General features: G+C 38.9%; 1 protein-coding gene across 2 annotated transcripts; it reads left to right on the plus strand.

Moving 5' to 3' along the window:
• Positions 1–2620: 2620 nt before the first annotated feature.
• Positions 2621–10668, plus strand: LOC122084680 (nuclear pore complex protein NUP58). 2 transcript variants are annotated; one of them, XM_042653113.1, is made up of 6 exons: positions 2621–3108; positions 3326–3440; positions 6981–7454; positions 8539–9064; positions 9803–9846; positions 10026–10668. In XM_042653113.1, the coding sequence occupies exons 1-6, from the start codon at positions 2837–2839 to the stop codon at positions 10062–10064; spliced, it is 1470 nt and encodes a 489-aa protein (XP_042509047.1). In that variant the 5' UTR covers positions 2621–2836; the 3' UTR covers positions 10065–10668. The 2 variants fall into 2 exon arrangements, with proteins under 2 accessions (XP_042509047.1, XP_042509048.1); XM_042653114.1 differs by having other exon boundaries at positions 2622–3108; positions 9806–9846.
• Positions 10669–13441: the final 2773 nt, after the last annotated feature.

Below are 13441 nucleotides of genomic sequence, written 5' to 3' on the forward strand. Positions count from 1 at the left end.
ACCGAGTCGGGCCAGGCCGGTGCAAAATAGACCGGTCTCGGTTGGGTATTAATTGGTTGATCTCGATCGGGTTCCCGACGGTCCAAGTATCAGGACTGAGATCGACCATTTGTAAACGGGCCGGCCTCAAGCCCGACACATTTAATAAATAGGTTGGGATGGGCTGGGCCGATCTATAAACGGTCGGTTCCGATCTGTTCCGGTCGTTTCTGTCAGGTCGGGCCATGAATTGACACCCCTACATCCTACGATACGTCCATAGGGTAGCCGGAGAAGGCTAACCGTAGGTATTGAAAAAGTAAATTACCAACCCACAACGACATTAAAGTAAAATGCTGACCCACAGCGACATTAAAGTAAATTGTCGACCCACGGCTACATTATAGTAAATTATCAACCCACGGCAACATTAAAATAAAAGCAATACAATTGGCCCTCTGCGTATATCACCAAAGTCAACAGTTTTAATGATCGGCCGGACGTACTTCTAGTCGCCACCATTGGTTCACAACCTCGAGCTTCCCCCCAGTGATATACCCAACACTTAAACCCCTGCTGGGAAGGGTCGTAGCACAGGGATATGTCATTCCTAACCGCATGCTCTTATGTGAGATAGTACTATTGCATAGTGCCACCAAGTCTCATTCCACGGGCCACCAATGCATTCGTGTACAATCCGACTATGGCATCTAGTTTAACAAAGTATCATTTTCAATAATTAAAGTCATCCATCTCATATCACCAAGAAATGATAGACATTTAACAATTAAAGATGTCAGCATGGCAATGTGCTCTTCCCACCTCCATTTAGGGTCATAACCAGTGAGGTTTGATGATTCCAATGTGTTTAGAATCACTAGAGTAGGTTACTCAACAAATTGGGCCTAATCAGAACCCGAAAAGTCGGATTGGTGGGTCAACCAGAGGCAAGGCACCCACTAGTCCTTGCTCGTCGCTAGACCCAGGGACTTTGCTTGGACCGACTGGCCAGGTCACCCACCAATTTTGCTCTCCTGTCGGATCAGCAGCTCTGTTTGGACCGACGGGCCAGGAGCAACAAGCCAGGTCATCCACCGGTTTTGCTCGTCGGTCGACCCAGTAGCCTACCTAGGATAGGCGGGCGCTAGATTGGTGGTTCTGATCGTTCCCAAGCACCCACCTATCAGAATCAGGATTTTACTGTTCTTTCCCATTTTTCATCCCACCTTGGGGAACCACCACGTGTCGATTCAACCACATTTTCCATAAATCTAAGGCTCCAAATTATGATTCCAACCTAGATCTAAGATTGACCCAAAGTCTTAAGGGTGAATCTTGCCTCTTCGTTCAAGAACATCTTAATATCTCAAATCCTTCTCTTTTGCTCAAGAGATCAACAAATGCTTCACAAATCTTGTAAGTCTTCCTCTAAATCTTTCATAAACAACATACAAAATCTTTATTAAACTTTAGATTCATATTTTCAAGAGATCATAACAAAACCCAAATGATTGCTACCTAAATCGAAGGGTTTCACTTAGAGTTTCATAAGAGTTTAAGGAATATGGACTTCACTCACCTCAAATCATAGATATTGAGATGAGGGTCACTAATCCGGTGTCGGATTCAAGAGATCTAACCTCGGTGACGCACAACAATCATCTTCTTCCTCCTTCCTCTCTCCTCCTCCTCCTCCTCCTTTTTCTCTCTCTTCTTTACTTTTCTCACCTACCATGTAAAACAATAAATGAGGTGAAAAGAAAGGTAATAATTGCTATTTATAGTGTGGTCAAAATATCTAATGACCAGAGTGGTGGGTCACATTGGTGGGTCTGACTAACCTATGATCATCCACCAGTTGGCCAAAATTTAGTCGAAACACTATGATTTTCGATGGGACTTGACCCCAATACGTATTTCACTCTTGGTAATCGATCAACACACGTACTTAACATAAAATACGGCTACGTACCTTATTGTGCGTACATGGCCTTGTGGTACATTCAAGTACACGGCTTGGGTACACAAACTTCACTAGGCACTGACTCCAACTCATCTGGCCAACCTAAGTTCAGTCACTCTTGCCACCATGCTCTGCTCGGCTCAGCTCGGCTCGCCTGAATTCAGGTCTTACAAGATCAAACCGAACCAACTGGGTAATTAGACCAGGTTTAAAAGTAGTAGGGTATCACACTATACATGGTCAAAGGGATGTCAATTGATTAGTTTGGTTTAGTTTTCAATTTGGTTAAATAGGTTGATGAATCCTAAATCAATAAGGAAAGGTTTGATTTTGTCCAAATTTTTTATTGGGTTCTGTCCGGTTTGAATTCGATTTACCCCGTGTATACAAACATATTACGGGAAAAACATGGTTTTTAATGTTTTTCGGGTTGATACTTGTTTCTCATCACTTTTATATCGTTTGGATTGAATTTTGGTCCGATTTTCCATGTTAGGTGCACAGTTTCGATCCAATTTTCAGCTGGTTCCACAATATCTCAATCTGTGACCGATTCAACCCGTTTCAACAGTTCGGGCTAGGGTTTAGCACCCGAGTCTGACTGTTTGAATAAACCACTGAAACGCGATTCAGTGTGTCAGACTTGAGAGAGATTCCTTTTATATGCCGAAACGAAGTCAGTCCGTGTGGATTCGAATTCGTCCAAGATAGCCATTCCAGGACTAACTTATAATTTTCCCACCCGTTTAGGGTTTATCGGAGTGGTTTTCAAAAAATTGGGTTTTTCCGGCGGCCAAAGGTTGGAGGGAGTGCGTTACTTTCGCTGATCCTGGATTGGGTCTCGGAATGCCTGCAAAGAGCGAGAGAAATCACTGAGGAAGAAGAATAGCAAAAATGGCGTTCATACCCTTCTCCACGCCTCAGCAACAGCAACCTCTGCAGTTATTCCAACCCCAAGCTCAGCAACAACAGCAGCAGCTTCAACAAGGTAGCCCATTTCTTCAGCAGCAGCAGCAGCAACAACAGCAACAGCAGCAGCAACAACAGCAACAGCAGCTTCAACAGCAGCAGCACTATCTCTTCACCAATGATAAAACTCCGGCGACCTACAGTACCAAATGGGCCGATCTTCATCCTGATTCCCAGAAAATTCTCCTCCAGATAGAGTATGCACTTCTTTTAGTTTTAGTTTTGGAGGGTTTTTAGGGATTTCTTTTTTATTTTGGATAGAAGAACTTTTACTGGATTAATTACACGTCTACGATGACAATTAATCAATAACATAGTAATTCATTCAAATGATTTGCTGTAAAAATTGTCAATTTTGCTTTAAATTATCCTCAACTGCTTCCCCCCTTGAGGTTTATGGAATTGTGTTTGCAGGGAGAAGATAATGGAGTACAGAGATGAAAGCCAGAGACTAGATCAGTGTAGCCGCCTGTATGACTCTTCGGTCTCCAGTGACGGATTTGAGCTTGATGCGAGTCATTTATTGCTGGTTTGTCCCTCGGCAAATGATATTTATTATGCTTCGGAAGTTTTTCTTGGTTCAGATCCACTTAATGTTGTTCGGAGAATAGGGTATTTACTAGGGTTAGCCGAAGGATTTAAACGACAATTTATGTGTTCCAGTGTAGTGAATTGAGGTAGTGAGGTAAGAGTTTAGCAGTTTTGTTTCGATGGAAGGTATGACCAGCGTAGTTGATATGAGGCTTGGATTAGGTTGATTATGTCTCTGAAAAATGTCAGTATTTCTATCAGTTTGTTCTCCTCTGCACCAATATCTTTTGGCCATTTCTTCTTTGATTAGTTAACTAATTCGGAATCAGAACTTCATTGAAGCCTTGAAAGTCTGCATAAGTTCATATGGATATTTATTAATTCTGTTGTTATTGTATTGTGAGCTTGGATACCAAGATTCTTACTTGGGCTTATCTTACAAGTATTTGATAACTTATGATTCATGTAACATCACCTGATATTTCATTATTACATGATCACTTATCTATACTAATTACTGACGTACTGTTGTAGTTGCAGCTTGTGTTATTAATCTCTAACGAGTTAATATAAATGTCATTTCCTTTGCTCATAAAATTGCATAATTATTACATTGTAAATCCAATAGGAACTATTGAGGTATTAGTGATTTCACTAAAAGATGAGATAACATCAAGGAAACCATAACATTCCCCCCTTCACCCTGGCAATTGATGATGGCCTGCTCAATATAGTAATGTTTTTCTTAAAAAAATTTGGCATGAATAGCTTCCGTTCTTTATTCACACATGCCACTTAGAGTGGTCAGCTACATTGGATCCTTGCCCTTTATCTGGGCTTGGGACCAGCAGAAATGCTTTGGAGTTTCTTTATTCATAAATGACATTATTAATTCTCTATGCACCAGGAATTATTAGTAGATGGATATCCACTTTATGAGTTACTGGTTAATTTAGTTTCTTTAGTTCTTGGATGGTTCTCTTCACACGACCCATTGTAGCAAATGCTTGTCAAAAAGCGTTTGTAACTAATCGTGTAGGAGATTTTGGTTTATTATGGAATCTTAGGTTCTTTATTGGATAACGGGTAGCTTTGAATTTTGGGATTTGTCGAAATATTCAATAACTTGATTAATAATAATGGAGTTAATTTTTTATTTGTAATTTTGTGTGCTTCCTTCTTATTCGTAGGTGCAGTTGCTAAATCTGACAATTCACCTTCATGTATGGTTACCCGATGCCATGGAGGCCCTACTCCTATTTCAGCTTTTATACATGCTGCTACTCAGGAATTTTTCTTGTAGCTCGACTTCTTCCTCTTTTTATAGTCATACTATAAGCTAGGGTTTTGAAGCCTAGGCTTGGATTTTGGCAGCCAGGGTTTTCTGTTTGGGGTTTAGGGTTATTCGTGAATAAGGTTTTCAAAAGGATTGAAGATAATGCTATAGAGTAAGGTCACTTTGATGTGCATGGCGTGGGTGGCTATCCTATATCTATTTCAGTATCGGTGTTAAAATGACCCTTTCTATAAGATAGGTCAAATCTGAGTTGGTTTTTTTACTAGGACTAGGAAAACAAGATCAATTAGCCCAACAAGAAATGTGCAATATGTTAAAACTTTGTATTGCAATTCAATTCCTAAACTGTAAGATATGTGGTAGAAGTTCTATGACTGCAAGATTGAAGTGCCTTTGTAATCTTTTGATCTTTTTGCGGAGGATCCCTTTACCTATACTGTGAATATTATTTTTATTCAAGGGAAAAGGGAATGAGGAGAAAACTTTTGTCTCTTCAACTTTGGTCGAGCTTTGCATTCTATACTGTATTATGAATTGTGTTCCATTTCTAAACTCCAAATCATCAAAGTCTCGAAAGGCAGTAGAACTTCAAATCTTCTAGTTGATGTAGGACAAGTCCAGTGTGTAATGGACCCTATTTGATTCTAGGGTCCTGAAGTGACACCACCAAATAGATATAGATGCTAGAAGTCAACTTTTTCGGTAACCAATGCAGAATAGTATTCAATCACTCCTGAGCTGCAGCTTTATATGTAACTGAATTATATGAAAATTTTGGATGGTAAGGTGACTTCATTATTCTCATGTATAAATCTAATCAGTTTCAATATGTATGGGTATTGATATGTCAACTGTAAAACAGGAGAAACATAGGTAGATTCCAGAACCAGCAACAAGGTCATAAATATTATGTGGAGTCGATTCAATAGAAAGCCAACCAAAAAATTTCTTCACCAAAGAGAAACTAATCCTCAACATAAAATCAAAGTGGTAGTGGTTCAATGGATCAGCTAAAGGAATCTACTAGACTGATATGCCATCCAGTTTTGAAGCACATATTATGTTCCTCTAAAGAGATCACAAACATGCAGGGAAAACCTCAGATTTAAAGCCAACCAGAATAATGCTGACCTGCTTACAATAGAAGGATCTGACTCTTGAATATGAGATGTAACCACACTCAATCACTAGTAATACAAATAACAGAACAGCAAATACCAAATCAAAAACAATTAAAGGAAAGCAACCCAGAAGGAAGGAGACAACCTGGCTGTGACCTCTGGAAGCACTCTTCCAATAAAAATTAATAGTTATAAAATAAAATTCCTTTTTCAAAGACCAAACCGTGCTTAACACAGATATGAACGATCCATATGTATAACATAAGATTTGGTGCTACTCCAACTATATAAGGAAAAGGAAAACAAAACAAAATTAATCTTTTCGGATTGGATGTTCTAACATTTAATTAAAATGAACTGCAAGTACGGCTTATCTAACTCATTCTTTTGACAAGAGAGAGATTGAAATAAATATTAAAACAAGCTATATTTGTTTGGCTGACTTACCCATTTTTATGGGGTATAAAATACAGCCAATAACAATTTAATCGCCATTAATAAAAGAACAATAAACTTTAATAGCATGATTTACCTTCTTAAACCTTCTATTTTCCTCCATGTTTCCTGGAGACAGCAAAGGGTACAACTTGAGTGCAGCAAAAATTCCTTTTGTTGCTTTCTCTTTGGCTTGAAGGAAGTGTCAAACACAGCTTCAGATCACAATTTGATGTGTCTAGGTAACATAGTTTCCCTTTGTGCTATTTCAAGGGATAATGTAGTTGGGAAGCCATCTGTGAGGGGGAATATATAACGCCCTGAGGTCTCCTACATTTGGACATTGCAATGGTTGTTGAATTTGCATCAGTAAGAGTCTGTTATACAGGAAGTTGGACAATCGCATAAGCTTCATGAATATGATATAGAGAGATCTTGGTTGTCGTCCTTGCCTCTGCCCTGAAGTAATACCACAAACGTCGTTCGACTGGTCCCTTCACAGTGTAACCTGGCCAAAATTAAATTTAACAGTTCATAGATGTTGCCGAGTCCTTCATTAATGAGAGCAGGACTTTGTTTGGTTTTGATTTTTGTTCTATTTCCTTCAGTGGTTTGGGGAGATTTTACATGTCAAAAATATCAATTTTACTTATTGTAATGTACTGAATGTTTAATTACTTTATAGGAACTTGGGGGAATAAGCACTGCAATGGAAAGAGAGAAAGCTCTTCTGCAAGAACTGATGGCTGTTGTGAAAGGCACCATGAGAAACACAGAGTTTGCAGTTCGTTCGTTTATGATTCTCCGGCCTAGGTTCCTTCACGCAAATGTGGGAGTTCCTTCAAATGTTATTGCCCCAGCACAAGCTCCAGGAGCTTCGGCAGCTCCAAATTCAACTAGTCAACCAATGTCTACCTCTATAGTACCAATTCTAGATTTCTACAGCGGGCTTCCAAGAAGACCTTCTCCATTTTTGCAGGACACAATTGTCAGATTTGAGAAGTATCTTAGTGAGTGCCGTCAATGGATTGAAGAGTTAGAGCAGCTGCTTCTGTCAGATGCTAATGGGAATTCTTCCGGTTTAGACTCATCTTTATTGCAGTCTCTACCTAAAGTTTTGTCCAATGTGCATGATTTCTTTGTTCATGTGGCTGCCAAGGTAACAAACCTCTTTTACGTTTCATCCTCTATTTAAAAGTTCCATATTGTCTTGCAGTGGGGTGAAGTATTGAACATGGTTTGACTTCTTGGTTTAGCCTTTAGATGTTGTCTTCACTATTGATATCTTAAACAAAGTGCTCTTTATGGTTCAACATCTATTGATATTTTAAACAAAGGTACTCTTTATCCTTCAAGTATTATTATAGGATGTTTCTTTAAAGTGAAATTGGAATTCATCCTTTATTTTTCCTTTTCCATTTACTCGGATTTTTGCCATTTCATCTATTTTGTCTGGATCCTCCTTTTCTTCTGAACAAAGCAAAGGGTAAGGGTCTTCTTCGGTGGAGCCCTCTGTTCTGTTTGTCCCCTTCGTTTTGGACAATCCTTTCTATTTCTAACATCTGTTTCTTCCTCAATTTTGCCCCCTTTGCTTTGTTTCTGGAGGTTTCTCAGTTTCTTAGTGACAATATTACAGCATTCTGCGCTATAAATAGTAGACACATGATAATGAGAAAATATATAGATTCAAGGCATAGAATTTCTCAATTCTGACACAAGATGGTCCTTAGATCGAATAAGTACATAGATCTAATAAAATGATTTTGGCATTTCCAAAATAATATCAATCCAATCCAATTCATTAATAAAATGTGATCAACCAACCAGAAGTCCTAGTTGAGATGCTTACGATGTTTATAGCCTTGATGATTAGAGTTCCAGTTGGCCGTCCGAAGTTTCCATTTCTAAGTTGCTTAGAATCAAACTTGCCCCCGCTAAATGTACCATGTGAATTTGCACAGGTTGGGAAGGGTTGCTTCTTGTTCATCGTCATGATTTTTTTACCCTAAATTTTGTGCTTTGTTTCCTCAAATTTCATTGTTTTGAGCTGATGAAATGAAATTACGTTACAGGATTTCTGAGTCTGAATAGTTGGGATACAACTTTAATTATGTGGTTTGCATTGCTTAGCACCTGATATGCTGATATTAAGATCTGGTGCTTATATGTTGTGTTCTTGTTGACATGTTTTGCCATCCAATAAATTGGCTACTGTTGTAATATATTTGTTAGTTATTCTGTAGGTGGAGAGCCTTCATCAGTACATTGAGTCGATGAAAATGGCCTATCTTGCTGACCAGCGACGCCGCGGTGATGGGAATGATCCATTTCTTGAGGCTGATCGGCGAGAAACAGCCAAACAAGAAGCTGCTGCTAGGAGAGTTCATCCGACATTGCACTTACCGGCTATTACGCAGCCATCTACTCAAGGTGCAGGTTTATTTGCAAGTTCTGCAACACTTGGGGCATCAAGTGCTCCACAGCTGTCTGTTGGGACCTCATTAGCTTCATCTGGAGGTGGATTCTCACTCACACCATTTTCTACCGGGACATCTTTGTCTTCACTGTTCACCACTCCGTCTGCAGCTGCTTCTGGATCATCTCTGTTTGGATCTTCCACTGCTACCCCCCAGGCATCAGTTTTTGGGTCTGCATCAGGATCTTTGTTTGCGTCCACCCCAAGTACATTGTTTGGCACTGGTGCTTCAACGTTTGGTTCAGCCACTCCTGCTGGGAGTTCCGTCTTTGCAACACCATCCTTTGCTTCAGGTACATCATCCATTTTAGTTTTTAGTTTGTTTTCTAGAAGTTATTTTTCCTTTGATTTCTTACCGAACCATTGTATTGTCTACAGACTTTCCCAAAACTAAACTAGGCTGTCCAAAGTAAAAAAATTTGGTTTACTTTCTTTCATTGATGTATTCTATAGAAAAAGGTATAGTATTTGGCCATTTTTTTCTCCAAACCAAACTAAGCTGTGAAAGCTGCTGATTCCTGATTCAATGATTCCGAGCTATTCATTAATGTGATATAAATTAGGTTTCTGCAGAGGATCTATATTGTAAAATTTCAGTAAGATGCTCTTCGACAATATCCTTTAAAAATAGTCAGTAAAAACTGTAGGCTCCTTGGTTCATGGCTCTAAATTATTCTTTTATATGATATAAATTAGGTTACTTAATAAGGAACACCGAACTGAAATTTTTAATCTCAGCAAAAGGGTACTGAATGTCCGTATTATGTATGTCCTCTTCTCCTCTTTCGTATTTTTGAACTTGTGAAATATTGTATTTCCAATGCTGCTTGAGAAGAGAGAATTCATTAATTGACCATCTTGTCTAATAATAAATTCTCAATTACTTAATCCAAGCATCCAACTAAGCCCATGGTGTTACGACCTTATTCATGCTTTGTGCTTTCTTTTCCTCTTCTTCTATTCCTCCCCGATCACTTTTTCCTTTTTGTGGTGGTTTCGTCTCTTGCTTAAATGCTATTATGTACCTCTAGCAGGTCCTACAACAGGATCCGGTGCAAGCTTTGGGACTGCATCTGTAAGTAACTTTGCTTTAAGAATAGCTATAATCGATTTTACGTTCTTCCTATCTTGCTTGAAGTGGCAGCAAAAGAAATTCCATTCATGCAATATGTTGTTTTATGCTTTTATTACCCCCACTGATGGGAACAGTTATGTCTGCTAAATATCAAAATCCTTTTCCTCTTTCCTTTGCAGAGATCCACAAAGCCAAAATCCCGAACTACACGCCGCTAGCTATCAATTGAAGATTTATCAAACTGAAGCAGCTGAAGAACCCTTTCTCTGCTCCCCAAAGTGGAAGAAGATGAGAAACCCATCCATGCTCTGGAAAAATAGTAGACACATCATGGCCACTATCATCACTGTTATTGATCTTAAAAGCAGCTCTGCTCATCTCTCCGAGGTGATTGTCATTGCAAAATCGGTTGTCTCCAATAGCCCAATTTGTTTCTTGATTTACTTTGCAGCTGCTATAGAGTAACACATATTCCCAACCTTGTATCTGAATGGATGTGCAATGTCTAGGGACCATGCTGATGTAAAGGTGTAGATTAGAAATTGACTAGACAATTAATTGGGCATACCTAGTGCGTGAGGCTCCTGCCAGTGTGGGTTTTGGGGAGGGTCATAATATACACAGCCTTGCCTCTGCTTCATGGAGAGGTTTCCTTACTCGAACCTGTGACCATTTGGTCACAATGGAGCAATCTTGCGGTTGATGTTCAAATTGAGTAGGCTATTCAGAAAACAGAATCTTGTGATTTTCTTTCAGCAATAGCCATGTAAAATAAACTCTGGTTTCCGTTAGTGCTAATTTCATCATTGATCCTTCCCTGAAGTCATTGTTATGCTGAATGCATTATATATTTATTGGCTGATGGTTACCATGCCACCAGTCAATACCAGTCACTTAAATCTCTCTGCCATTGTGCAAAAGTTGACATATGGCCTCGTGAACTTAAGATGTTATGAGTCAATTATGTGGAATATGAGCATTAATATTTTTTACCTTATAATGATACTCTTTTTCCCAATGGCCCTTATTGGGAGAGGGTTTCCCTACATTGCTGAGGAACCTGCATGCTACGTGAATGGGTGTCCTGAAAAAGATATCATACATATAGGGTCCACATTTTCAGAACAGTAGGAATCATATGACAATCTTTTACCAATATATAATCTTGCAAAAGATTATACTTTGAGGAAGGGAGCTGGCCTAAGAAAAAATGGAGACTTCAAAGGTAAAATTTCAAGATTTTGGTAGGTCCTCTTGGGCAGTCATACCCCTGTCTATGGATTGTGTCAAGTTCTTTTGTCAAGGTTGCCTTAAACCTTAACCCAATCCATTTTCTACCATCATGTACATGTTGACCGATCATATTAATGTCAACCTATGACTCAACCACTTAGGTTTGGGGTTTGTTGCTTTAAGGTGGTTAGTGACTTTTTATTGGTGTTGGGCCATTACTAATAAACATAGGATTACATAAATGTTATGGGAGCTTGATTTTCATCATTACTTCTAAGAGTTCATTTCTTTATCCCTTAATGAGCTTGGATGGTGGTGAAGATTCTTTTCATGTTTTCAAGTCTCCAGCTCCTTGTAATGAATGACTTTATCGAGTTTCTTCATTGCTTGAACATCTTCAAACTAGTTTTTTTTTGGGTAAAATCTTCAAACTAGCTTCAGTTATCTTTTTTGCTTCTCCACTGGTGAGATGTTTTAATGATCTTCAGTTCTCTTTTCTGGTGTGATGTTTTGAACAGAACATGTAGTTTACACTATTGTATGTAGTTTATGAGTTTTTTTATTTTTTTTTTATTTTTTTTTTATTCACATAAAAAACAAGATAGATTAACTAAGACTAGGATCATTACATATCATATTGGACTGATATTGTTTCTTGAGTAGGACCTCTCTAGCTAGTGTTTTTAAGTCCCCATGTACTTGGCATTAGGTATTAAACAAAAGTTTGGGTAAGTAGGATGATTATCCAGTTCTATATAGGCTAATATTAAAGTTCTAGGCCACAAATTAAGCAAAGGACTATGATTGTTCTGTAACAACCATCCAATCTCTTCCATGTCGCTCCACACCTGGTCGATCTTCACCTACCATTCTAGTGCCTTGGCTAAGCCTTGAAGCAGCCCTATAGCCTTTGCTTCACCAACCTTTCATGTCATACAAAAATTAGACTCCATTAATAAGCATTTTCCATGAAAAATGAGGCATAAGGCCCATGCTGATATGGTTCCCTTTTGGTCCCTAACACCGGTTAGTATTAAGGTATTTGAGTTTGTGTGTGGTGTCAAGGTCTCTTTTGGTTGTGCTATATCTGATTGTGGTTTGGTTTCCATGTTGGTTATCCCAAAGGATATCCAAAATTCAACTTGTTTTATTGTTTGGTTTAGGTCTAGTTTTGTTCACCGAAAACAAGTTGATTTATGCGTTTCCAAATAAAGTAACTGGTAATAATAAAAATAGAAAAGAACCATTCTTGGCCTTTCTTAGGTATGAGGCCGGAATTGAAACAGTACATAATCATTTTGTTTACATTCGACATAGGGATGGAGTCAGGTTTGAAACCCATAGGGCCGACAGCCCAGACCCGTTTAGCAAATTCACATTCAAATAGGACATGGAACACGGTCTCCCTATTGTTATTGTAATTAGCACAGGTGGTCTCCCAATGTAGTTATGAGTTATCATGGGAAGTTAATACTTATCGGATAAGCTTATAAGCTTGTATGTGTAAGCCATTATTAGGTTAAACTACTGCACCAAGGTGTAGTGGTAGAAGTTGTAACTAAAGTAAGTGATGATGTTTAGGTTGTGTAATTGTTGTCTATCTTACATAGTCTATTTATTAACAAATATAATGAAGAAAGGATGTCTAGAAAATTACTTAAAATCTCTCTTTTGGAGAAGGAGGTGGGGCTTCCTCCGTAAAGCCTGAGGCGGTTCCCTTACTAGAATCAACTTTTTTTTTGCTAACGACAGATATCCAGGCCTTCTGCCTGAGTAGTCCGTCGGCCCTATACTAACCCCACAACCTCATGGACTGGGTCATACTGAAGTTGAATGAGAACCATTCAACTTTCACTGAAAGCAGTGAAGAGCACTAAACACCCCTGTATGAGTGGCCCAAGGTGTGCCTAGTGGGAGTTGAACTTAGGACGTCCGAGTTTACGGCTCGTACCAAGTTCGTTGCCCACCAACTGCGTCCGAGTTTGATTCTAACCTCACTAGAATCAACTCTTAACTCTTTTCTCTCAAGTTCTTCTCTCTCATTTTCTCTTATCCGCCCTCTCTTCCGCTTAATTTCTATTATTTAGAATACATAATAGGTACGTATCAAGTTCATCACGCAAACAGACATGTAGATAATTCCACTTAACACAAGCATGTTAGGTAATAATCATGTCTACAAGTTTGTTGTCACTGCCAAAACTTATGAATATTTGACTTTCACTAACACATTTGCAAATCTCATGATATGTTTGGCTCACACTACCAAACACATTATGATTGCCGTGATATGATGGCGCTGCCCTTGAGTGGATACCTATGCATGCTCTTCCATTCGCCTATGAGGTCGCATGGAGGCCAC

This window comes from Macadamia integrifolia, chromosome 7, assembly GCF_013358625.1.
Source record: "Macadamia integrifolia cultivar HAES 741 chromosome 7, SCU_Mint_v3, whole genome shotgun sequence".
NCBI lineage: Eukaryota > Viridiplantae > Streptophyta > Magnoliopsida > Proteales > Proteaceae > Macadamia > Macadamia integrifolia.

What these genes read in the sequence shown, in the direction of transcription:
- LOC122084680 (XM_042653113.1), top strand. Translation starts at nt 2,837, where the DNA reads ATGGCGTTCATACCCTTCTCCACGCCTCAGCAACAGCAACCTCTGCAG. An exon ending in ATGCGAGTCATTTATTGCTG is followed by an intron (nt 3,441 to 6,980) that starts GTTTGTCCCTCG and finishes ATTACTTTATAG; the next exon opens with GAACTTGGGGGAATAAGCAC. An exon ending in TTGTTCATGTGGCTGCCAAG is followed by an intron (nt 7,455 to 8,538) that starts GTAACAAACCTC and finishes GTTATTCTGTAG; the next exon opens with GTGGAGAGCCTTCATCAGTA.